Here is a 25,163-nt window from a genome sequence, read left to right as displayed (position 1 = left end):
TACAATGGTACTTGAGACCAATAAGAGAACAACTGATGTTTTTTTCAGTCACACTGATCTCTGTCACACCAAAGACATATGACCATGTGTATTTTTGATATCTTGCCTCACTTAACATCTGTATAAATGGTACAATATTCTCTACAAACAGATTCTGGAGGCAAGGGACAAGATTTTGGTGCGGGAAGCCTTTTGATTTTCATTTTCAGTTTGACCACTTTTGAGCTGGTTTGGGTTGCACACAATTATAATCAATATGGAGAGCAAATGACGCAAAACACATTGACTGAAATGTGACTGAAATATGCAGATTGCTGTGAATAGGGATTCGTCAAAATGTCGACAGGACCAAAAACATCATCAACATCATCATGTCAGAAGATAACCCACTGCACTCCAGCAATCAGATTTGCTCAAAAGGGACACACCTCTGAACACACCTAAAGAATCAAAGCTAAAACACAAAAAGCTGCCCTACATAACAGCCTTAAAACAAGTAATAAATTGCAGAGAAGAAGTAGGAGAAACAGGAGGGTTGGTGGGAAAGATAAAAATGACCGGTAAGGGCAGGACCAAGAGAAATGACTGTTTTGGGAGTGCTGGATTATTTTACAGCCCTCAGCACTTACCGTTTTAAGAAATGAAATCACCCAAGCTCTACACCTCACCACCCCTCCCTACCCAACCTTCCCTTTTAGCATGCCATGCACACATCATGCACACCAATCACTGCTCTGGTCAATGTTTGCAGGGTGCGGAGGGAAGGAATGAAATGTATGTGTTGTTCCACTTGGTTTTATTACTATGCAAATAAAAAAGCCCTGTGTTGCTCTGAAAGTTGAGAAAATATCTACATTATCAGGAAGTCTGTGCTGTAAATACAATAGATGGGGATTGTAAAGTCTTTATCATTACACAAAACATCAGATGCTGCATTTAGACAGCAAGTTTATTTGTAAAACAGCACAGAGCGATGGAGCCAGCAACACTCAATTCTCATCCCTTTGAGACGTTATTACAATGATTTTTATTACTAAAATGATTTCCTCTGGGTTGCTGAAGCCTCCAGAGACCTTAGGCAATGAACTACGGGTGAAAGAAAAAAAGCCTTCTCCTCCCTTACTCGAGCCTCAACAACCACATGAATTTTTGACCAAAAAAAAGGAGAAACAGAACAAGTGCGTTAGAAAGAAAGAACAATTGAGTGATGGTGAGAGGCTACGACACGTAAGGAGAGAGTAAAAAGAACAAACAGGAGCATGAGACACAGAGAGAAAGAGGGAGAGAGATAAAAAAATAATAAACACAGAGAAAATACAAGACAAAGATGATTTCAGACGAGGGAGCCAAGACATGGTGCCACACTGCCTCCTGTAGAGGAAACCTGAGAACTTCAGAGAGGTGCAGCATCCCTCAGTGTTTTATTATTACAGCCTGGATTTACACAGCTAACCAACATCAGAAGCTCTTTACCCAAGTGCTTGACAAGGAACACGTGTATTTAAATACACATTGTTGCTGTTAATTACCCTCTCTGCCATTGTTGTAGTTTTGAGCATTTTTTAATATGTGCATTCTGCACTTGAAGCTAATGGGTAATGACTTGGACAATTGAATCAGGTAATGAGTTGCAATTTGTCCTGTGGCTCTAAGGCGAAGGGCAACAAAAGAAATGTGTCAGTTGAGGGTTCATTTTATTGGTCAGAGTTTTGGCTTTTCATTGCATTAACTCAAGCTGTATCTGCTACTTCTGGGGAGTACCAATACAGATGGAGCACAGACTCATCACATGCATCACTAAGCCTTATTTACTTCTGATACTGTGCATTTGCAATTGAGCCGTGTATTGGTACGCATAATGATACTGGAGGTTTGACTCTAAATATTATGATATATTGTGATGCCAAAGAAAGGGCAATATGATGCAATTTCTTTGAAATTTAATCAAAGTAAAATTGTCATATTATAGAGAACATGTATAAAATAGGATGTGTGGTGTGGTTGAAGATAGATTACAACCCTGCTCCCTCATGGATTTAAGCACAACAAAGAGAATCACCAAGCATAATATTGAAATATTCAAGAGGAATATTTCTTAACCCACTATTCAATAATTCAGATGTTGTTTTATCTGACACATGCCAAGTTTTTGTGTATTCTATAATGTGTGTTGTGCGGAAGCCTTTAGGTGGTGTGTACCAATTCAATGGCTTAAAATACATTTTAACATTTCTCAAATAGACTTAACTCCCACTTTACTATCACAGTGATGTTAGGTCAGACGTTTGGTTGGGACGAAGCCCCACGCTGTCTGTAACATACGATGTTTTGTTAAAGTGTTTGTGTTCAGCCAGTCTATAATGTTGTGCTGAAGATAAAACTGATATAGCTCTTCATATCCTTTTTACATAAGACAGCCATTAAGTACATTTCCCAAAATGCACATGAATTCCAGGAGCATCACATTGCAGAGCTTTCTGTGTAAATGTGCACACATTTTGGAGCAGCCTGCACCACAGAACATCCCTCAGATGATCCCTTTCATCCCAGCATCAAACTAAACAAATCAGCCGATCAGCGTGTCTTCTCCTGTTCCCTCCCTCCTAAGGCCACTGTTGCCATGGCAGCAACACGTCTATCACTCTGGCAGCAGAGAGAAACATACAAAACAAAACAGTAAATGAAGGCCTGAAATATTCCACCTCTCTGAGGAAAAGTATGATTTGTCAGTGGTGACACGGTTTTCCTGGCAGTTGGAATTGAGACATCTTGACAAGACCGACGAGCGTCACTGTGCACGTTTGTCACATTAACAGAGATGTTGAGTGTATGTGCATTCTTCTTTTCTGGTGTTTTACTGTTCAAGGTCATTCCTATCAAGAGCTGTTTGTGCCAATGAGATAATGCAACTGGGGCAACTTCATCGCAAACTCAACTTTACTCACCTACATTCTGGGATGTAGCTCTGGACCGTAACTGGTCCAGCCACAGAACACTGTCAAACGAGAATGATTCAAAACCGCTGGAGTACAGAGGAGGCTGAGGACTGGTGGATTCATTAAAAATTCCTCCATTCCCTGAAGTTGCAGCTGGGCTACGCTTCCAAATATCCCTTTAAATTCTCTTTCGTCAGCCTTTGCCCACCTTCCCCTCACATGTTCTGAGGCAAATCTTTTATCTGACAGCAGATCTACTGCTGTGTGTGTTGGGGCAGAGGGTTGATTGACAGGATTTCAGCAATAAAAAAAAGAGAAAGAGAATGATGGAAGGATAAAGACAGGTAGAAAGTGACTGACTGCTGAGGCTCATTTAACCATCGTGTGTGTGTGAGTGAGAGAGAATGTAATTATCTCACTACACACAAATATATAAAAATGATTCAATTTCAGAAGAATAAAGATGGGATGTTTGGTGTGCACTGAGAGACAAGGAGCGGCAGAGTGAGAACAAAACCTGGCGACAGACAAAAACAAGGAGCGAGGGAAAAAAAGTGTGTGTTTAAAAATGGAAATGAATGGTGTTCATCAATCCATCTGGGAGTTAATTAGTCTTAGATGACAGAGAGAACAGTCAGGGCAAACTAAATGGAAGAAAAACTAAAAAGAGAAATAGAGTCAGGAGAGAAGCAGAGAAGTTGCAGAGCAGAGATACGTCATCAATATGGATAAAATAACTGATAACAAAACACTTTCCTGCATTTACACACAGAGAGGGCACATTCTCAATGGATGGTCTATTTTGTAAAACACCAGTGTCAGCAACGCGATGACTGTGTAATAAGATGTATTAAGTCCAATTTAAGCTGCATTCTGTGTATATGACACAGACATTCATGAGCTTAATTAACAATCTCAAAAAATAATTATTTTATTACACTGCAGCTTTTACAGCAGAGCACTGCAAGCACACACTAATAGATCTTTCTGTATTAACATGCTGTGCAGGATCGAGAATATGTTTTTCCACCTCATATGTTTTATCCATGGATTACAGTATTTCTGTCATTAAGTCACTCTGCTCACTGCCAATAGGTGTGGGGTATAGCAATAGAGAAGAAAATGGGTTCGCAAAGCCGCCCCCCCAAAAAAAGAAAATCAACAGATTTTTAAGAAAGTTTAAGACGTCAATTAGCCCGGTTAAAACAATATATTAAAATGTCATGTTACTGTTAAGGCTGGGGTTGGGGTCAATAAATAAGGTCAATAATAATGGCTGTTGTGCTTCAAATCATGGAACCAACATTTTTCTATTGGGACAACCATGGCTTTTCCTTTACTTGTCCTTGTGAAAATCCCTTAGGTGTTGTATTTGGAATTGAGAAAGAAATGGAAATTAAGTTTGGTTGTGGAGTCGCAAATTAGACTTGTGCCCAGTCAGTTTTACTTGTATCGCCATATTGTCTAAAATCCCCAGAATTGCTTCAAACAGCTTTTACAGAATTTATTGTTTTCATTTAAATAGGATTTTTGTTAAGAGACTTTCTACTAGCCACAATTCTGCAATAAAACGTCTGCGGAGAATCAGATTCTTCAAAAGAGTAATCCTCTGATTTAACATTTCACAACCATAATATAATCAAACTCCAATCTTAAAATTATAAAAATGGATGCTTCTTCCTTTTTAAACCTAGGTGCCTACATGACCCACAGCAGACCTCAAACATCAACAGCTCAGTGAGACATTAATATAAGTTATACTGTACTCGTAGCAGCAAATAGAACCTGAAGCTTCAAACCTCAAGCAGAGATTTAAAAAATACTAAAGAGGTCTGGTAAACTCACTCCTTTCTTACTTAATACCCACAGATTAAATAAAAAATATTTACTTGCATTAAGGTAGCATTAGTTTTTCTCCACATATGCAGTAACACTCCTCAAGGCCCATGAACAGACTTTGATGTATTCCTTTCCGCCATTTAAATACGCTTGCATCTAGAATCTTATTAATGTTGGTTGTATGTATTTTTCCAGTACGTCATTGGTCTAAACAACACAGGTTTTCTAGAAGCATGGTACAACCACCACTGCTCTGCCTGTTCAACCAGACTTAGAATCACAGCTTGATGGAAGTTTATCAACACATCCAGAATCTGTATGTTGGCAGTGAATTGTAATGATACAGATCCACACTCCGTGAGAGGAGTGAAAACAAGACAGGTAGAAGGTTTTAATGAGATCACATTGCAGAGCAGGAACTGTTATATCCCTCACAAAGACACAGACTGACAAGTCAACAGGAAAGGGGGAAACGGGAAAAGGGAGACATACTGTGACAAAAATGTAGACAGGTGAGAGAACAAACGGAGAATGGAAGTTTAAGAACACACACACACTGGCTCTGCTCCCGTCCTGCAGTGTCAGGGATCAAAAAAACATTGAGGGAAAGATGCGAAAGCACGAGCACATGTACGCACCCACTGGGGGAAAAACATCAACAGACATAAAAGGATAAGAGAAAAGTATTTTTCTTTGGGTACCAGGGCCCTCCAGTGGTGAGTGACAGAAAGACAAAAGGAAACGTCTGATGCACAGAAGAGGAAGTGAGCAAAGAAGCTATAACACACACACACACAAATAAAAATATACTGTAGACCAGCTGCTAAATGGTTTCAGCAAAGTTAGTAGAAAACCTCAAATTTAAACAACACTGGTAAGAATCAGATAAAGAAATTAGTTTTGTTGCTTTTGTCTTATCTGAGAAGAGATTACACTGATCTGAGGAGAAAAGAAGAGGAAAACATTTGCTAGCAATATCTTTTTTTAAAAACAAGAAATGGCAGGAGAAGATGAACAGAACTGATTTCTAGAATTATTCATGAAGTGTTGGTTCTAAAATCTAAAGGTCAAAATACAGTTGTTGTTTAACATAACATGTCAAGCTCGATCAAATATCTGAAAAGCTTATTTGCCAAGTAATGACCCCTCAGATGGTGAAAACACCAGCGAGAAGCCCTTATATAGCAAGCATAACACACACAACATCTTAACTACACTCAACTGTAGTCAAGAGCCACGACTGCCACCAAATCACTTAATGAAGCAAATATATAAAGGTTTGTTGTTTCAAAAACACATAAATAAAACAAGAACCTCAGTACTGGGACTAAAAACTGATTAAAAATTTTTTTTTCCATAATAGCTCATCAACCACAAATCACTGTACAACTTTGTGATTCTTATTTTTCACATTCATCATGTGACATCAATGTTTTTATTTTCACAACCTATTTGCTACTGCAGTCAACTACAGCCGACCATGTCGGAAAATATCTGGTTTTTACACACTGCTACTGTGCAGCAAGTAGAACTATTAAAGCCAATTAAAAATCTTAAAATCCCAAGTGACACAGTTGAGGTTGAACAGAAAGTTGCAAGCAAATTAAATGTGACTGACCAGGACTTGGACTGTCCGAAGTGCAGGTAGTTGATGCTGTAGAGGTCCATGTCCTCAGTGTGCCATGCAAATGTGGTCTTCCACATGCCGAAATACAGATAAGGAGTATTGACACCCTCAATAACGATGCCGCACTCCTGCTCCACCATATCCAGTAACGTGTTGAGATGGCCAATGTTCCACTCTCGAATGTCCTTGACAAAAACAGGAATTTTTATGAACAGTGTGCAGGAAAAAGTCTGGACAGCACACACTGTGTGGTGTGATACACAAAGACTATCCATTTGTTACCACCAGATGGTGCTGTAGTAGAAGAAAATGATAACATCTCATTCATTGTGTTAATGAGATAACTAAGTTACACCATGTGGTGCAGAAACATTTTAAATATTGGGAACAAGTCAAAAGAGCAGAATACATAAAGCCACTATATATTTAAATTATCAATGATCATCAGTGTATTTCAAAAATGCATCCAATAGTGGATACATTAATAATAGTCCATTTATTTATTAGTTATGATAAATGACCTTGATCAAGAAAAGACAAATAAAATGGGCTGGCAAATCATTCTTTACCAGTGAGTGCTAATACACGTGCCTTACCTCATCATAGATGGAGCCACTGACATCTGCACCATAAATGGGTGACACAAATGTCAGGTTTTTCCAGTATTTCCTCTCTAGGTCGTCAAAGTCTTTGTGGCGAGGTGTGCAGTACCTAAAAACAGAGCAGGACCAGATGTGTTCAGTGGTAAGTAGAGAGGTGGCCTTTCAGAGACACCATCATCTTGGCAGGCATCCATTATTGTAAGATCGGCAATGTGTCAGTTTCAATTACTAGCATGTAGCTTTTTTGCTACTTAACAGGAAACAGGACCAAGAAAAAATGCTCACAACAGGTCATATTTTACAATGACTGATTCGTTGCTTAATACTAGAGCTGTGTGCAGAGCTCTTTGCCCAGCTGGCGCTCTACTATACATGTTTACAATTTTACATGAATCAGATAACAGGCAATAATGTCTTCAAATGGGAATTTACAACCCTGGACTAGGCACTAACTTACTTCTTGCTGTTGGCCAGCTTGCGGTACTCGCCCACTGTCATCGACTTCTTCTGGATGTTGTATTGTGTGAACAGACCTGACTGACCAGTCACCACCTGCATGATGGGAGCTGGAATCACCATGTCCTCGATGGTGTCGTAGGATCGCCGTGGCTTCCAGCCCTCTGGGGGAATCACCTATTGAAAGAAGGAAATGGTTTGTATTACAGGCAGTGAGCCAACATTTCAACTGAAAGCTTTGCAGTGACCTCCAAACTCAAAAGTAAATGTTTTACATTCAATAAGATTATCATCAACCACCAATGTTTATTTTAGCATGCACAACTCTCCAATTCAACTATTTATTCAATTCCCCTGTAGATTTTAAACAATTAATACTTAGATAACCAAATAGTATTCATCTATAATCGATCTATTATCCATTTGACTGAATATCAATTAATGACAAAAAATGTCAATATCAATTCATCGTTTTTACTAGTGCTCTGCCTCTTAAAAACATGCTTTTCTCATTAATGGCTGTATATTTTATTCAATCATCATCATCATCATCTAATCTCCAGGTCACTTCTACAATATTGGACAATGCATGGTTTACATTATTATAACATCAGCGATGCATAAACTACTCTCATCCTAATAGTCTTACATATCCTGATTGGGCGTGGATAAAAATAAAACAATACAGCACTGCCTTGCTATCGCTGCATCGTAAACAAAGCCGTAGCAGTAACGTTATCATGTTAATGATGTTAGTTATATGGGTGTGTCACCTAAGCTATAACCAAATGTTTAACTGTTTCTCTTTCTTGATAACCGTTCATTCAAAATATCTGTGAAAATGTTCAGTTATCCAGGTCATGGTATCATCAGTTGTCGTACAAGTGTACTTAGACAACTAGACTTGCTTGTGTTTCTTAAATACGTTTCTCCTCTCCCCCAAGAGGCTTCTCCAGGGTTTCAGGTATTTAACATCTGCGGGTCTTCACCTATGCTGAGAGTCGTTATGTTAATCATTCGACCCCCAGCAAACTAGTGGGTCGTTGGGTTCCCCTGAGTGTGAAGGCTGTTGATACCTGTAAATTGTAAACCCAACCTTTTGTGTGAAACATCTTCAAGAGACACAAGCAACCCCAGTTTCCACATGTTCATTCAAAAAATTTGAAGTTGGCACTGCTCTTCATTTTAAACCATTCATAACTCAAGTTTGAAGTTCTTTAGATGAGCAGTTGTTGAGAAAATTAAAGGATAGACAGAGACAGTTTTATAATTTATAGTTCCATTTTTATAGCTCCTAATATTTTGTAAAGGTTTCAAACAACAATAATAATTTGAGAAGAAATCTTGTCTGTGCATGAAAAGGCATGAATGGAAAGTCGCTGCTGCTCATACGATTGAAAAGGTAATGAGACATTCCTATAACAGGACTGCGTTGCAATAGTATGTACAATATACTATACAGTATGTGTCTGCTTTCCTCACCTTTGCAAGGCCTGCACGGTGAGCTCCTTGGCTCTCCATGTAGACAATGTATTTGGCGAAATCTTTGAACTCCTCCATGGTGGGCCGGAAGGTCATGATCTTGCAGCTGGGGTTCTTGGCACTGACAGGTGGCAGTGGTGGCATCAGAGGGGCTGGGGGCAGCTCTGAGTCAGGAACAAGTCCTTGCCCCATCTCTGGGTCTGCAGGCTGAGCTGGGCTGAGATCTGGAGCAGCATCAGGAACTGAGGGCACTGCTGTGTGAGGGGTTTCAGCTATTGCTGGCTCCTGGGTGAAAATCTGGTCTTGGGTTGCACTGGAGCTGAGAACAGGAGGTGAGGCTGGGGCAGGGTCTGGGGATGAGGCAGGGGCGGGGTGAGGAGCCGGCACCGTGTCCATGGGCATGTCGGTAGCCATTTGGTCGTGGAAGTGTTGCAGGTAAACCTGGAGTGGAGAGCGTGGGAAAATGGGTCATTTTGAGTTTTCCGCTTCAGAAAAGTTTACAATTGCAGAGTGCTTCTTTAAATTTAAACATGACTACAAGTCATAGCTACAAGTCAAAAATGGCAATGATATTCTGTGAGAAACTCATTTTACTACTTATTACTTATAGCTGACGTTTTATCCAAATGATAACAGGAACCCAACATTTTAAGATTGAAAGATAGTTGAAATTGAAGATAGTATAAAAACTGATAAATAATTTTTCTTTGTTGTTTACTTTAACTACTGTGCTTAGTAGTGTCAATGGTTTGTATTTGGAGGTCTATGCACTTGTTGGATTCTAATACATCACTGGTAAGTGAAATGTAAACTTAAGTTCAGAACTACTATAAATATGATCATTGTGTTCATTGTGTCATCAGTGTTTAGACCCAAAACATGGTTAGTTGTTAAGGGTCTCCACTAACACAGCAGTTTAACATCAGCAGTATACAGCAGTGTAGCCGTGATGAACTGAGCTACGGTAACTTCTGTTGTTGCTTCATGTTAAATTCCCCTTGGGTTTGGGTTAGGATAAGATCAGGTTCAAATAAGGGGAAACACATACCGATAGTGAAACAACCTCCGACACTAGTACTTGATACTACTACAACTAAAGCTTGTATTGTGAATGACGGTTGCAGAAAAACTGTAGCATCCCCGGGGCTTCTGTTTGAACAGTAATGTTAGCTCAGTCTTCTTGAAAAAAAAAACACCTCTTCAGCACAAGCTGTTTGAGTGCAAACATCTATGAACTATAGGAACTTCAGAACTGAGAGAATTAGCTGATTAATCTATTATCTGATTAATCTATTAGCTGATCAAATGTATGTTAATAAGCAGCTGAGTTGAGGTTCCATCAATCATTTATGTAAAGTTTCTCAAGCAAAATCACAACTTCTTCTCTAGTTCCAGTTTATACAATCTAAAGTTTTTCTGTTTTATATAATTATGTAGTAGACGGCAAATTTTGCGATTGGAACTTGTGACAGTTTGATCAAGTAATCACAATAACCTAACAAAATAATTAGGAAATCGACATTCGCCAATCCAAAAGCCTTATGCTGTATCTCCATGATAACTTTCTCATTTGTAACGTATCAACATTTTCTGAACAACAAACAGGTGACATGAAACTGTTTTCTGGTTAAAGATCAACTTGGATGACACTGACATCTGCACAGGAGTCCCCCGAACAAACACCGGAAACTTTGTGTTTGATCACGCTTGGCATCATAGATGGGTATAGATATGAAACGGTTACCGGTTTCTCAGAATACAGTGGTATAATTTCTGATGGTTAGTTTTATGGTTTTTATCTTTAATTACCATGGTGATTTGGGTGATACTTTACCAGCAGGAGAGCTCTAGTGCTCTGGCCATAGCTAGCAACTACTAGCATCCAGTGTTGCCAAATTGCAATTGTTAACAGTCTTTGATATTTTGTCCTGACTCTCTCAGATATTTAAGGTCAACATCTGCACTAAATGCAAAAAGGTTGTTTGTCTGCTACATTTACTTTGAGTTGGTATTTGACACTGGATTAGTTTACGTATGGTTGTATTGTTCTGACGTGCACTTAATTAAGATTTCATTTCAACTGACATTTTTTTATCTCTTGACAAAAAATTTTTTACTATAAAACCAAAACCTTATACAGCAAGCAAAAACCTTCCATTTTCAATGTTACCATTGTACATTTGCTATATCATTATGTCATTGATAAATATATTCATTCCATCTAGAAGTTGGTGAAACTACTTCACTTTGTGTGTCAGCACTTCTATGAATAATTTAAGCAAATCACATCATTTAATATCTAAATAAGTATACTGACAATATATCCATATAATGAATGATTAACCTATCTTATATCCCTATTTGTACTGCAAAACACTTCATGTGAATTTATGCAGTTCCCCATTTAATGTCACACACATACATGTGTCACTAGCAGTGTTAACATGGAAGGTGCTTGATGATCCTGGGTGAGTTCCTGTTGCAAAGTATGTGGTTGACATTCAACCAATCACTTGCATCAAACACAATCTGCCTTTGAAGCAGGTGGTGTGAGCAGAGAACAACAGATTGAGTTCCAAGTAAGCCATATGAGATGGAGGGAGTTAGGTGTGTATGCTACATATAAACTGAATAGATTGTATGCCATTTGTAAAAAAAATAATCCCACTGGCACAAAACACTGAGAAAGAAGTCTGAAGTCAAAAAAGATCCAGTTTACAATTCATATATTTCTAGTTCTAGTTTCTATACATCCACAGCTATCAGTGATGCTACCAACATGTTGGGATGTAATCTCACTGGACTCAGTCACAAGCAGGGACCCTCTTTCTAATGGGCTCTGACCTCATCAGTGAACTGAGGGCCACATGACCCCCCCAGCTGTCTAACCACAACAAAAAGGGGCCTACACTGACCCTTTAACTCCAGCTGGGCCTCAAACTTGTCTTAATGCTGCAGCAAGCCGCCCTCCCAAAGAAAGACTGGGTCATTGAAACTCAAAACGTGCAGTTGTTGACCCACAGCTCTTATCAGACACAGTGGCAGTAAAAGGACGCTGCTACAGGCTGCTGCTACAGCTCCTGCTGCTGATGATGAAGGCGACGATACCTCTGCACAACTAACATCAACTGTTAGCATTTTTCCCCAAAACGACAAAGAACCGTGGCAGGAGCACTTGAAAATGAGCAATAAGCAAAACCCGTAGAAACGTTAATATTAATCCAGCGAGGTGGCGCACACAAACACGGAAGCAGTCATTAGCAGCGTTTAAACAGCCGTGCCCCAGCGTTGAGGATTTAAGCTAACACTTGCTAGCTTCTCGCTGGCTACTTCCATATCTGCAGTAGAAAAAAAAAACAAAAACACCGCGACGACAGACACCACACACACGTTAGGGTTAAAGGGAGAACACCGTCTGTGGTTGGATGGAATAAACCCGCCGTGGGAACCATTACCTCCTGCAGTGCACGGTCGTCTTCTCCCCGCAGAGCTCAGTCGATTTTGTTTCGAATTGTAAGAATTCCCTGGATCGGTTTCCTTCTAGCATTAGCTAGCTGAGGCACCGTCGGGGGTCACGCCCACACCAGAAACTACGCCCTGCGATTGGTGGGACGACGCGGATGCTATGACTGTTGGTCAGAAAGCCGGTGATGGGATTGGCTCGTTCGGTTACAGGCACACGAATCAGCCAATGACAGCAGGCGACGATAATTACGCATGTCCTCCAATGCTCGTGCCTGCGTCCTGTGCACGCCACGCACGTACACACTGCCGGGTTTGGTGAAGGCTGCTGATCTGTCAATCACGAGACAGATGAGAGTCCCTCAGTGCAGGTTAATGATCTTTATTAATATTCTCAACAAACCTGCGCGAGTTTGAGAGTTTCTACAACCACAGAACTCCATGACATAATGTGCAGGGCTATCTATCTATTTTTAATATAGTTTATAGTTGTTTAAAACATTTATATTTCTATAGTTACCTTCTAGTTTTTATATCGTTTTTGCACAGACGATTAGCACGGGTTAACTCAACACAGTTCTATATTTATTTTCTATGCACATCTTCTGCAAATATTTCACATTCCTGCACATTTTTAATTCCTCTGTTTATATTGAAATCCTATGCACATGTTTAATTCCTCTGTTTATATTGAAATCCTATGCACATGTTTAATTTCTCTGTAAAAGTTTAATTTTGCTTCAATTGTTTAATCTAATTGAATTTAATTTCCTTAATTCCTCTGTACACATTTAAATTTACATTCATCTCAGGCCAATTTCTACATATGGTTACCGTGTTATAAGTTAACTCTAATGCATAAGTCAAGTCTAATGTATGTTCAATGTATGTTACTGCCACTGGATGCTTGAATTTCCTTCGGGATCAATAAAGTATCTATCTATCTATCTATCTATCTAGTGCATATTGGTGTTTTTAACAGGATAGTTCACCCAAAAATGAAAATTCACCCAATATCTACTCACCACTATGCGGATGGAGGGGAGGGTGAAGTGTTTGAGTCCACAAAACACTTCTTGGAGCTTCAGGGGTAAACAGCGTTGCAGCCATTTCGGCTAAAATCATGGTGTGAATGACGTAGTCGAATTTGAATGTGTGGACACGTGGATGACACAACAGGAGCAGTATTGAGGAATTTAATGTTTTTCTACATTTGAAAAAAGCAGTCAGCATTTATTTCAATTGTATTGGATTCTGTTTACCCCAAATCTCCTGAAGTATTTTGTGGATTCAAACACTTCACCCACGCCCCTCCATCAGCATAGTGGTGAGTAGATATTGAATTTTCATTTTTGGGTGAACCAGCCGTTTAAATCAATCATAAAACCATTTGGTCTTTAACATCACTGTCAGAGCTACACACAGAAGTCTAGTTCAACTTTAGCTCAAGACAATCTGCTCAAGTCTTCGAGGTAGTTGTGTCCTTGTTTTTGTTGCCTCTTTAGGACCTTCTTCAGTATAAACTATGACCAGTAGACAACAAGGGGTACACAGTCTGTTCCTACTAAGGCAAAACAAAAAATTCTGAGGTCCTTGATGAGGTTAGGGGTAAGAAGTAAATTGTTGTTAGGTAAAAGTTTGAGTTAGGCATGAATTGGTCATGGTTAAGGTTTGGGATATGGTTTTGGTTAGGATGGAAGTTACTGTTTAAGACTCAAAGTTAAGTCTTAACAAAGATAGCTGCACAAAACTCTTATTTGTCAGTGTATTTCTGAATGTGTGTGTGAGATATAGATAAAACATAATTTCACTTTTTTTATTGAACACAGAAAATTTATTAACATTTTTTGCACAAAACATGTGCAACCATTTCTAAAAACTACATATCAAAACCATAATGGACTAAAAATTATACAATTATAGAAAATATACATTTCCCAGTTTATGCTAATCTTTGTCTCTCCTTTAAAAACTGTAAGTGCTGCACATGTTGATGGACATTCACACACACTGCAGCTGAAATTCAACACCAAGCATCACATTATCCGTACAAAGACAGTTAGCGGTAAAAGTAGTTAATGACACATTTGGATAATTTAGTTGATTCAATGGCAAATTTCAGGAGCAGTGTGGGATTTAATAAATTTTTCAACTTAATGCAAGCATTTCCTGTTTTTTTTCTTTAATGAGATCAAATGACCTGCAGAGACACAAAAATCTGACTGAACCACCCTCTCCCACAGATGGCAGTAAGATTATAAAAGATGAATAAGTACACATTAAAAATTTTAGCAAAAAATTTTTTTTATAGAAAGGGTCTAGACTCAATTAGCTTTAAATGTCAGGGACAAGGTCTAAAGAGCTAGATGGGAGTTCTACATTACACTCTTGATTAAACATGTTTCTTTCCTCGGACTTTAACAAACGCTGTGAAACAGGGGATTTCCAAATCTATGCCATGGAATAAAATTCTAACATGTTTGGCTTCTATACCAAAGTCATAGAAACTTTTTAACCAACTTCATATACAAATATAAAAATAACTTTATGAAAATATATAGAGAACCAATACACAAGCTAGAAAATCCATCCAAGTTTGATGACACTGTTTCCCAACAAGACACTTCCTCCAAGACGGCTGGACCACAGAACCAAAACCAAAACCAACTAGTTCTGTTTGATCTCCGTTTTTAGGTCTCACCTACATTTCACACTCAAAGTGCGTTTTTTCTCTCCAAAAGACGACTTTGTTCACTCGCGTTAATGGATTTCAATCAGCTGATCATGCCAGGACAAAAACAAAGTGGTAGAAACCTGTGACAACGACTTTACTTGTTAGTCTACTTTAGCCAATCAATTTCTTGATAGCAAATCAAGTTTCAGTGTTTGTAAACACAGAGAGAAGAGATTTGTAAAAGAATTACGGAGTCCTGAGATGTAAACAGCTACAGGAGACAAAACCTCAACTGCATCATCAGATTGAGACGATTGCATCAAAATGACAACCAGCCACAACAACAGATCCACATTGTACTAATAACAATAAAAAAAAAACTCCAAACAATTTGAGAAACAACTTAACGTTCTCTTAAGCAGTGCTGAATGTGGAGGCTTTACTTAAATCATCATGAATAACATTTGCATTAGCTAACGGAACATAACAAAACACAGTAAATCAACAACTGAGGATTTTAGCAGAGGAGTAATGGCACAGGCTGTTATAAAGGAAGTTTCAATTTATCAGTAACTACATATCAGGGCAGATCCAAGGTGAAAAATGGTAACATTGAAGTCCACAAAAATTGTAGTTTTATAAATCATAAAAAATATATTAAGAGAAAACTGATTCTTTATTGCGTCAAAATTCCCCTTACAGTTTACATCGCCTTTCCTCGAGGTCTTGCGTGAGCGGAGCCACTGATCATCGCCCGTTGCTGTACCCTGGGAAAAACTGATTTAGAATATCCTGCAGAGATTTGTTGATGGTCATGGAGTTGTTTTTGCCCAGGTCGTGTCTGCAGGCCGGGCAGGTGTACACCTCTGCTTTGAAGGACCGCTGAAGGCATTCCTGAAGTAAAAAAAAAACAATGGCCTTAAATTCTCTGGGCCTCCACTCAATGAATATTTTCACCCAAATTAAATTTTTGAAAGGGTAACATTTTTTGTTAAAATAATAATGAACGTTTGGAATAATTTTGGAATGATCTTCTTTAATTGGCAGTTTCATCTCATTCTCCAGGATACTTCAGTTTCAGAAGTGTGTGTAAGGTGCCAACAGGTCAAAAGCTGTTACAGCTCACATTTAACATAACATTTCACTACTGCACCATTAAAATAAAAACCTTATGGTAATTATATTATTATTCATCACAAAATATCCCTTTAAGGAGGTGTGCTGAAAAAAACTCCATAGAAACACACATTTACTTTGCAATTTATTGCCGTCACGTGACCATGGAGTCTTTGTCATTCTTCCAAATTTTGGACAGGGGACAGTCTCTTACCCTGCAGACGTTGTGTTGGCATTCTGTGGTGATGGGCTGATAGACCACTTCTTGGCAGCAAATGCAGAGGAAAACTTCTTCAACCTTGTTCAAAAATTTCTGCAAAAAGAAAATATTTGAAGACATTAAAATCTGTTCCCTTAGCGACACTTATTTTGTGAAGGTGAGATTTTACTGAACCCCTCCCATTTATTATTTACACATACAAAAAAACCAGTGACCAAGAGGCTTCTCTATTTAGTTCATCCTTTTAAATACCTTAAATTCCTTTGTTTCATAATCCAAATATCTTCATACAAGCCATTTTTCAATTAAACAATAAATACTGTATATAATTTCTATGCACAGCGTTGTCAGTAAAATCTTTTATGCACAAGCAATGAGACTAATTCTCCAATAAAGTCACACTTGTGAGACATTAAGTCCTTACCTTACTCTATACCAACTATTTATCACAACAAATCATTACTGTCTCAACATTAAGCTTAAGCATATAAAAATCCAGCAGCCAACTGGACCAAAGACGCAGTCATCCTCACCGGTCCAAGTGACAGTGACTCCATGGCTTCATCCCACAGCTTCTTGTTTGGCTTGTCATTCTTGATGAGGGCCTTCTGCTCCTGGGAAAGCTTGTACACCTCTACCTTGACTTTCTTTGGATTCTTAGCAGGCGAGGTCTTAGAGGATTCTGACAGAAACCAAGAAACACATTTTCCACTTACTAAGGTGTTGTAGAGTTGAGGGTGGATAGTACATGAAAATTAAAACAGCCCCAAAAAAAAACAAAAAAAAACAACCTACCATTGCCCTGAGATTTTCTCTTCCTCTTGGCTTTGCTGGGTGTTGCCGCCGCTGCCGCCGCCTCCTCCGCTTCATTTTTGTTCTCCTTCTCTTTCTGATAGCCGGCAGGATACTGGAAGACATAGGGACAAACATGAGCAAGCTAATACGCAGATCAACAGTAAGCAGGTTAATATTTGCTTTTAAAGCTATTAGCCTCTACCAAAAGTAATGTTTACAAAGTCAACACATTAACATGCTTACAGTGAGCTGGTAAAATGCTAACACCTGTTGAATATGTTGGTGTAACATGCTTATGTGGGTACAAGACCAGCCAAGGAGAGGTTGATTGTTGTGACATGGCAGTAAACACACGTGTGATACGCTCTCATGCTCAACTGAGCCCAAGGGACAGGTACACAGACAGGGCATAACACCCCGATAAACCAACATGTTACTCTTTTGTATACTAACTAAATAAAATGATCTTATCTAAATATACCTGCATGGTGAGACCAAGCTTCTTGATGCGATCCTTGCCATCTCTTGTCCATGGTGCCGGCTCATCATCATCACGTTTCAGCAGATAGCGCCATACCAAGAAGCCAGATTTCCCCTTGTCAGGCCAGTACTTCACAATCTGAGAGAAGTTTAGAACATTTTCAGTAAACAACAACCAGTGCTTGAAGTCACAATCTTATAAATCCAACATGTCTAATGAAACTAGGTTATCATTGGCTCATTGTTACCTCAGTTCTGGTGAGGATGGATCATATAATTTATCAATGTAATTAATCATCTGTCAGACCCCACGTTCAATGACTGCACTACAGTTTCACATGTGCTAAAATGCATATGGAAACCTGTCCAGTGTTTCTTCGTACCTTGTATATGCCATCATATCTGTTTCCTTCCTCAGGGGAATATTTACTGTGCTTTCGACCCTTGCAGCTGCGAACAACTCTAACTGGTTTGCCCTGCTTCCAGCTCCTGGATTCAGCTCCATTTTTGTCATTGACTGGGACGTTGCAGTTGAGAGCCAGCGCCCTGGTGTGAATCAGAACAAACTATTTAAATATGCAAAATAAAATGGAGCAAAACACTGAGAAATGACTGTGATTTAAAGCAGTTATGCATTATGTACGTAAGTGTCATACCTGTTCATGTGGGTGAGTGTCTGATCACATGACTGCTCAGCAGTCCTCTTATTTCCAGACAGATCTCGTCCTCCAGAGCCAGTGTAAGTGAACTCATTGCCATCGTCCTGAGATGTAAAATATATAATTAAAAACAATATAACAACAAACCTCATCTACTCCTTCAATTCCCCTAGATAATGAAAATAAGCAGCAACTTGTACCTTATTAAAAGTTATCTTTACATTATTGCTACTGATTAAAAAAAACAATAACACACCACATCGTCCTCGTAACCTCCAGCCAAGACAAGAGAGTAGGCACCATCATTGCTCCTGCCGTGAATTCCAGCTACATGTGGCCTGTGGACTCCAGACTCGCTGACCTGGAAAGGCCAAAGAACTGAAACATTATCACAGGCCAATGAAACTCATTTTATGGTCATTTACTTTATCACCACTAAGATCTAAGTTAATCTCAAATTGAAGACAAGAACCATTTTAGCTCTCCGCATGGACTGACCTGAACTCTGAACTTCCACAAGGAGCCAACAGGGATTCCAGGGATTGGGCCGTAGTGGTTGGACGGGACGATAGTGCACTGCTTGGTTCGACCTACACAGGCCATTCCCTGGAGAGGGAGGAGTCAAAAGTGTTTGTATGTTAAGACTTTGGTGTTTAATACCAAGAATAATATAGTGGCTAGTTGTCTAAAATGGAAGTGTGCATGTGAAGTCCATTTCTCACAGCACATGTCTGCTGTAACCACTGTCAATAAGACACAAATCACCAGGAATAAAATATTGATTGTTTGCCAAAACTTAAGCCATAATACTCTAACTATTTACCAATCGTGAAGTAATATTATTAAATTCATATGGTTTATGCATGTCTAAATGACATTTGCTGTCTGGCACTCTGCATCAGTTCTCACCTTGCCCCAGTCCCTCTGGCTGGAAGAGCTGGCGGAAGCCATCTTTGCTTTCTTCTTGCTCTCCTTCAGCTTCTCTCCAGCCAACACAACCTCACTGGTGTCGTTACGGCAACCTGGGCAATACCTGCAACAGCACGACAAGTTCAGGTCAAGCACAACGTATTAAAGACAAGTGATGCCAAACATAACACTTTGTCACAAGTAGCATGAAATCAAGTGGCCTGTTGAGGAGCCATTTGTTTTTAATCTATTCCTGACATTTGATGCTACAGGTGAGATTGAGGATTTGAAACTAAATATCTCACAATACTAAGTTTTACATGGTATATAAACAGATGAAATAATTTAGTTCTTAGCTCTAAAAAAATGTGGTTTAATATTGAGGGTATTTGGTAATATCATCAACACATGGTCGATATTTTTATCTTTAATTTCCAAACAAACGTCTGGATATCTGAACACATTGTCGTTCCACATCTGCTCTTACTGACCAGTCCTCGTCTTCAGGGATGGAGGTGATCGGGGGGTCCAGGCAGTAGGTGTGATAGGCCATGTCACATTCATCACACAGCAACTGTTTGTCAGGATCCTGCTTGATGCCGCAGATGTGACAGTTACACCAGCGACAGTTTTTATCAGGGTCATCCTTACAGTGCTTACACTCGGGTCCATTTGATCCTGGAGAATAGAGATTGTGCAAAAAAAAAAAATGTTTTATTTTAACATGCAGCAATTGAGTAAGGCAGGTTTTGTATTGACTACTACTAATTGAAAAACATACTTTTTAGTGGACTCTCAGAACCTGCTGGAGCGTCACCCAGAGAACCGGGTTCCTCGATTTTGTAAATTTCAGTCAGGAACTTGATCCGGCAATCATTTAGAGAGTCTCCAGCATCACTGAAAACGAAAGGGGAAACGGAAAGCAACATTCTGTGAGATCAAAATATAGTGGTGGCAAACAGAGCTCAGCCCACCTGCAACTGTGGCTTCCAAAACAAACTCTGATATAGAGATACAAATGTTCACCTGCCACCACAGCTAGATCAACACTTATAAGAACTCCACCTTACATGAAACGAGGCTCTTACCCAAGGATAATCTTGGCATAGATTTCTCGCACTGTGCGCGTCTCCCTCCTCCTCTGGATTTCGGCATCATACCAGTAGCCACGCTCCTTGGGGTCATCTGGGTTGTAGTTTACCATTACAATCATTCCTGGCTCCAGCTGGTGCCACTGGTACAAGGTGCGGGCCCGCGGACGAACATCCTTGGCAAGCAACGGAATGACCCCGTTTTCTGGGTAGCTGAAACAGTAACAATGATATCGGTTTATAGTTCACACACAAGCCACACACCATCACAGGTGCTTCCTGAATGTACAAAACCACTCAGATCCATGTTCCCCTCAACACTAAGCTACTTAAAAGTCACTTACACAAGATCGTCTTTCAGGGAGAGCAAAGAGAGCAATTAACGAAAACTATGACTTAACATGTTTATCAACAGTCTTTTCTCCATGATAAGCTCAAAAGGACTTTATCACCATGCAATATGGTGGATGAAAAAGAACCAGGCTGAAATGTAGTTTTCAACTAGATCAGATCGAAGCATTATCTGATGACTGAAACTGGGCTAAAATAGTGAAGGTTGGTTGATTATAATTAATAAAAACTAGGATTCTTACTCTTCATATTTAACGTGGTACAGTATCTCATCCTCTGCTGACTTGGCCTCTGCGGCCTCCTCTATTGGCGTCTTTGGCGTCTTCGTAACATTCATTATCTGGGCTTCAAACCATGCTCCCATGTTCAAGTCTCTTGCATCCACCAGCTCGTTGATCTTCAAACACACAAACCAAAGAGTTAGTTAGCTCCCCAGAGACATCTTAACTATTAAAGAGCTGTTTTTTCTCTCTAGCAAAATTAGTAACAACCAAACAGACCTTCATCCTTACAAACATATTTTCAAATCATGGTATAAAATTACATCTTCTCACCATGTCTATATGAGACTAGATGAAAAAAGGCTTTAATACAGCTGGGTCAGTGTAACTTTGTCGTCCAAATCAAATACGTAGGTATATTTGTGTTTAGCGTATAAAAAAGTCATGTTGGTGGGGAGAACAAATGGACAATTAAACCCATCCATAAAAACAGTCCAGTGAGGGGACACTCTTGATTTCGATTGACAAATGAAACGTTTTACTCCACATAATACACTGCATTTCCTTCATAAAGCCATAGTACAAGAGCCAAAAAGCTTAAGACCACAAATTGAAAATAAAAAATGGGGACATAATGCCATTAACAAGATGTTTCCCCAATCCCATGGAGACACAAAGTGTTGCACTCCACTGAACACAAAAAGTGTGAGGATGAAAAATATAACTTAAATACCCAGATGCATGAGAAACGTTTTAGATGCTGTCCAACCACTTCATAGCCAAGAATCTCAGCACAAAATCTTAACATCTAAAGCATCTCCACCTATCTTCAACAGAAATATTCAATTTACCCCTTCTTCACAAATACTTGCTTTATAACTCACCTTGTAAAATCCAAATCCCAGGTCGACGAGCTCTGGGGTGTTTGCCTGGGCAGAGGTGCCGGCAGCTTGACCTTCTACCTCACCGTGAGTGGAGTTCTTGTCAGATTCGCTCTGAGTTGAGCCACAGCCTGAGTCAGAGTCAGATAGCTCAGCCTCTTTGTCCTTGCTTTTAATGACATCAACAGAGGGCATCTTCTGCCTAACAAGCAGCTGCACTATGTCGTTTAGTCCAACGTTGTAGTCGAATATAGTATGGCCGTCTTCCATCTGATTGAAAATGCATAATAAGGTTGAACTGAATTCTTCTGGCTCGTTATAATTTCAAACACAATATTCACATTCCTATTTAGTACAAGCTTTTCACTTAACTTTCATATTTTATACATAATGCATTTTGTTCATGAGTAAATGTTAAAGCAGAAATAATGACTGAGCTACAACCATTGTGGAAAATCTTCAAAAAAATTCAAACTAAATTATTTGTTTGAGATAAAAGCACACCAATGGCCATAATCATACATTTTTCTGAGCAAAATTTAAACCACGTCGTCTCACCTGCTTGCCACGGTAGAAGAGTCGCTGCCTTTCCGGCTCCACGTTGAAGAGCTCAGTGATTTTGAGACGCAGCTCGTCCACCTTGGTGAGTTTGGACAGGGAATCCACCCGGTGGGTTTCCTTCCCATCCATTGTGCGCACTTGAATCCACATTGCAGCTGCCCTGTGTTAACAGCGAAACCATGAGAACCACGACAATGATTGTATTTATTTTACACGATATTAGATCAGAGCCTGACCGATGGCTTTTTGGAGCCACGTTGATAAAGGGGACGAAGAATCAAATCATATCTTTTATTTATTTATACACCGATAGCCTTAGAAGGGAAACTATGGGGACATTGCAGTTCATCTCCAGGCAATTCATTTGAAAAATTATTTACCAAGTCAGCATTTACCATGAAGACTACACTTGACCGTGTAGAGTGTTGACTGCACTATGCTACATGACATGCAGGTAGTGCCTAGTAATGTAAACAATTAAGGCAGAGCGCACTCTGCTGGACAAACTGTGTGATGACAGCCGTCTATATTACACCACATACCCCTGCTGGCTGATACATCGGTCCAGCTCTAATATTAAATCCCTTTTTTTGGATCCTTTGAACTAATACATTTTCCAAACACATTTATAAAGCAAGTAAACCAAAGATTTCAGCTGAATAATCACACAGCTGTGAAGAATAACTCAAAAGGAAAGTGTGCTTTTCAGGTTTATTTCTGGCTTTGTCAAGTTAATTGAGAAATCAAATACATGTCACCGTGGCTGACATCAATTCAACTAGCTACATTACACATTCCCGCTATAGTTCAAAATTTAGAACAAATATTTGTCTGATATGCGTCTTTATTTATTTGTATTTAAGTGCAACTTTGTAAAAATGCGATGCACGTAATTATTGAATCTTCAAGCCCAATATCGTACATCATCATTATGGTTTTGTTTAACAAGACAGTTGCTCAACTTACTGCATGTGTTAGAGGAACTTGAATCAGTTATCATTTTGGGTCTTGAGATTCAAACAGAAATCCATAACATGTATCTGAAAACATTTCTTACTGCAGATAAATATTATCGACGCTGTTCGTGTAGTGACCCACAATACGAACCACATAGCCCATTGGAGTAAACGATAAATTCTATTACTATTTAAATGTAACATGTTTTTTCCTTGTATGCATCATTGTGTTACTTGGTGATTTACTTTCCTTCCCGTCCCTTACAGTAGATGAGATTAGCTGGTTCTAAGCTTGCAACCAAATACTCACACCAACTTTGACTTATAATAATAATAACAATTATACCAGTGACAATAATAACAACAAAACTATGTCTACAGCAGTTACCTAAACCATGTGTTTTACGAATCACAGGGGGATAAACCACACAACAAAGCAAGACCAAAGAAAAACAACAAAAGTAAACCACTATTAAAACCTTGAACTGACGCCTTTTGAAACCAGTGTGTGCATCCTGCCAATCCCCCCCCCCCCTTAAAAGTACAGACATCTGCTCTTTGTGTTCTTCTCTTCAGGCAGAGAACAGCTCCAGTGTTTCTCAGTGGCAGAAATATGAGTATTGTCAGTGCATTGTGCTGCTGTCAGCACCGGGCACCTCACTCCTGCAGGCTGCGAGAAAGGGAGGGAACAGGCTGATTTGAATACAGTGCGGGAAACCGAGCTGCAGGCCACTCCCAGTTCTTTTAAAAGCAGGCACATCCGGACGCGAGGGAGCGCTAGCAAACAATGTGGCTCCGCTCTCTGACAATAAAACACGCAGAAATATCGCCTCACGCGCGGTTTACACTCGATCACAACAAGAGGAAAAGGCGGATTTACACACACGAGACCGACTTTTTGTGCCCGTCGAGGAGCGAGACACGAGCCCGGCGGCTGCCTGGCTTTCCCCCTCTCAGCTGAGGTGGTGATCCGCCTCGAAATAAACCACTGAACATGTGCAATGATGATGATAATAATAATAATAATGAAAACAAACTGCATCCTCTCACATATGATTCCACCATCCAACTGTGTTCTGCGTGCAAAACAAAAGCGTGAGCCCGATTCGACACAAGCCAATGGGAAATGGGAGGAAATGAGTTAAAGGTTAGCGCGTTTGTTTTGCTTCGTGGTAAAGAGCGAAGCTGCTTTGAAATCTCACCGTGTTTCATTCAATATGGAGACACAACAGATAAACAACACGGCTGCTGCAGTCAAGTTCATCCCCCTGTCTACTATCACAGCAAAACCACGTTTACTACTTATTGTTCCGCAGCTTAAACCCGCAGCGAGGACACATCAGAGTCCACGCATTTCCACGCACTATCCCGGGAAGCTTGTTCTCGCTTTCCACGCAGCCGGCTGGAGAACTCGGTGCGATAAACCAAACAGAAACGAGGCAGGACTCTGTCGAGTTAGCTCAACCCGGGGTAAGCTAGCCACAAGGCGGTTAATTCAATGGCTGCGGTTTTTTAAAAAAAGTTGTGAGAACGTGAACGGGAAAAGTTGTTTCACCTGTTTGTTCGTCCGAGTGAAGTTAGGAAATCGACGTTAGAGGAATAACTTCTGAGCCGCGGGATTCACACAAGCAACTCTCTGCCTGGATGGAGACGGATCAATGTGTTGTTCTTCAAGACTTTCACACCCCGCCCGCTCTAACAATGCCGCGTCCCCGATTGGCTACTCGGCTCCGGGCGAATGGAGCTCATTGGACGGCGGAGCTGTCGATCAGCGATGTGACTGGAGCTTAGCCTCAGCGCGCGAAATGACAGTCTCGTGGGTGCAGCTCGCCTCCGGACTCACTT

At 39.8% G+C, this 25,163-nt stretch overlaps 2 protein-coding genes across 3 annotated transcripts in view; both read right to left on the bottom strand.

The window, feature by feature from the left end:
* kdm4b (lysine (K)-specific demethylase 4B) overlaps window positions 1-12,536 on the bottom strand; it is a 39,214-nt gene extending 26,678 nt beyond the window's left edge. For both annotated transcript variants that reach the window (XM_020098493.2, XM_020098494.2), the window contains exons 1-5: window positions 12,398-12,536; window positions 8,943-9,383; window positions 7,462-7,637; window positions 6,999-7,113; window positions 6,394-6,587 (exon numbers count right to left, since the gene is read on the bottom strand). In XM_020098493.2, coding sequence (XP_019954052.2) covers window positions 6,394-6,587; window positions 6,999-7,113; window positions 7,462-7,637; window positions 8,943-9,356 — 899 coding nt within the window. In that variant the 5' untranslated portion in view covers window positions 9,357-9,383; window positions 12,398-12,536. The remainder of the gene's footprint in view (window positions 1-6,393; window positions 6,588-6,998; window positions 7,114-7,461; window positions 7,638-8,942; window positions 9,384-12,397) is intronic.
* Window positions 12,537-14,206: 1,670 nt separating this feature from the next.
* On the bottom strand, window positions 14,207-25,007 carry uhrf1 (ubiquitin-like with PHD and ring finger domains 1). Its single transcript, XM_020098515.2, has 17 exons — window positions 24,874-25,007; window positions 22,360-22,522; window positions 21,805-22,071; window positions 20,942-21,096; window positions 20,346-20,561; window positions 20,039-20,154; window positions 19,749-19,935; window positions 19,258-19,381; window positions 18,847-18,954; window positions 18,605-18,709; window positions 18,346-18,452; window positions 18,073-18,235; window positions 17,691-17,828; window positions 17,210-17,321; window positions 16,948-17,096; window positions 16,409-16,507; window positions 14,207-15,972 (listed from the first exon to the last, which is right to left on the bottom strand). The coding sequence occupies exons 2-17, from the start codon at window positions 22,510-22,512 to the stop codon at window positions 15,826-15,828; spliced, it is 2,346 nt and encodes a 781-aa protein (XP_019954074.2). The 5' UTR covers window positions 22,513-22,522; window positions 24,874-25,007; the 3' UTR covers window positions 14,207-15,825.
* Between the last annotated feature and the right edge of the window lie 156 nt (window positions 25,008-25,163).

This window comes from Paralichthys olivaceus, chromosome 3, assembly GCF_024713975.1.
Source record: "Paralichthys olivaceus isolate ysfri-2021 chromosome 3, ASM2471397v2, whole genome shotgun sequence".
NCBI lineage: Eukaryota > Metazoa > Chordata > Actinopteri > Pleuronectiformes > Paralichthyidae > Paralichthys > Paralichthys olivaceus.
This window is presented reverse-complemented; position numbering and strand designations above follow the sequence as displayed.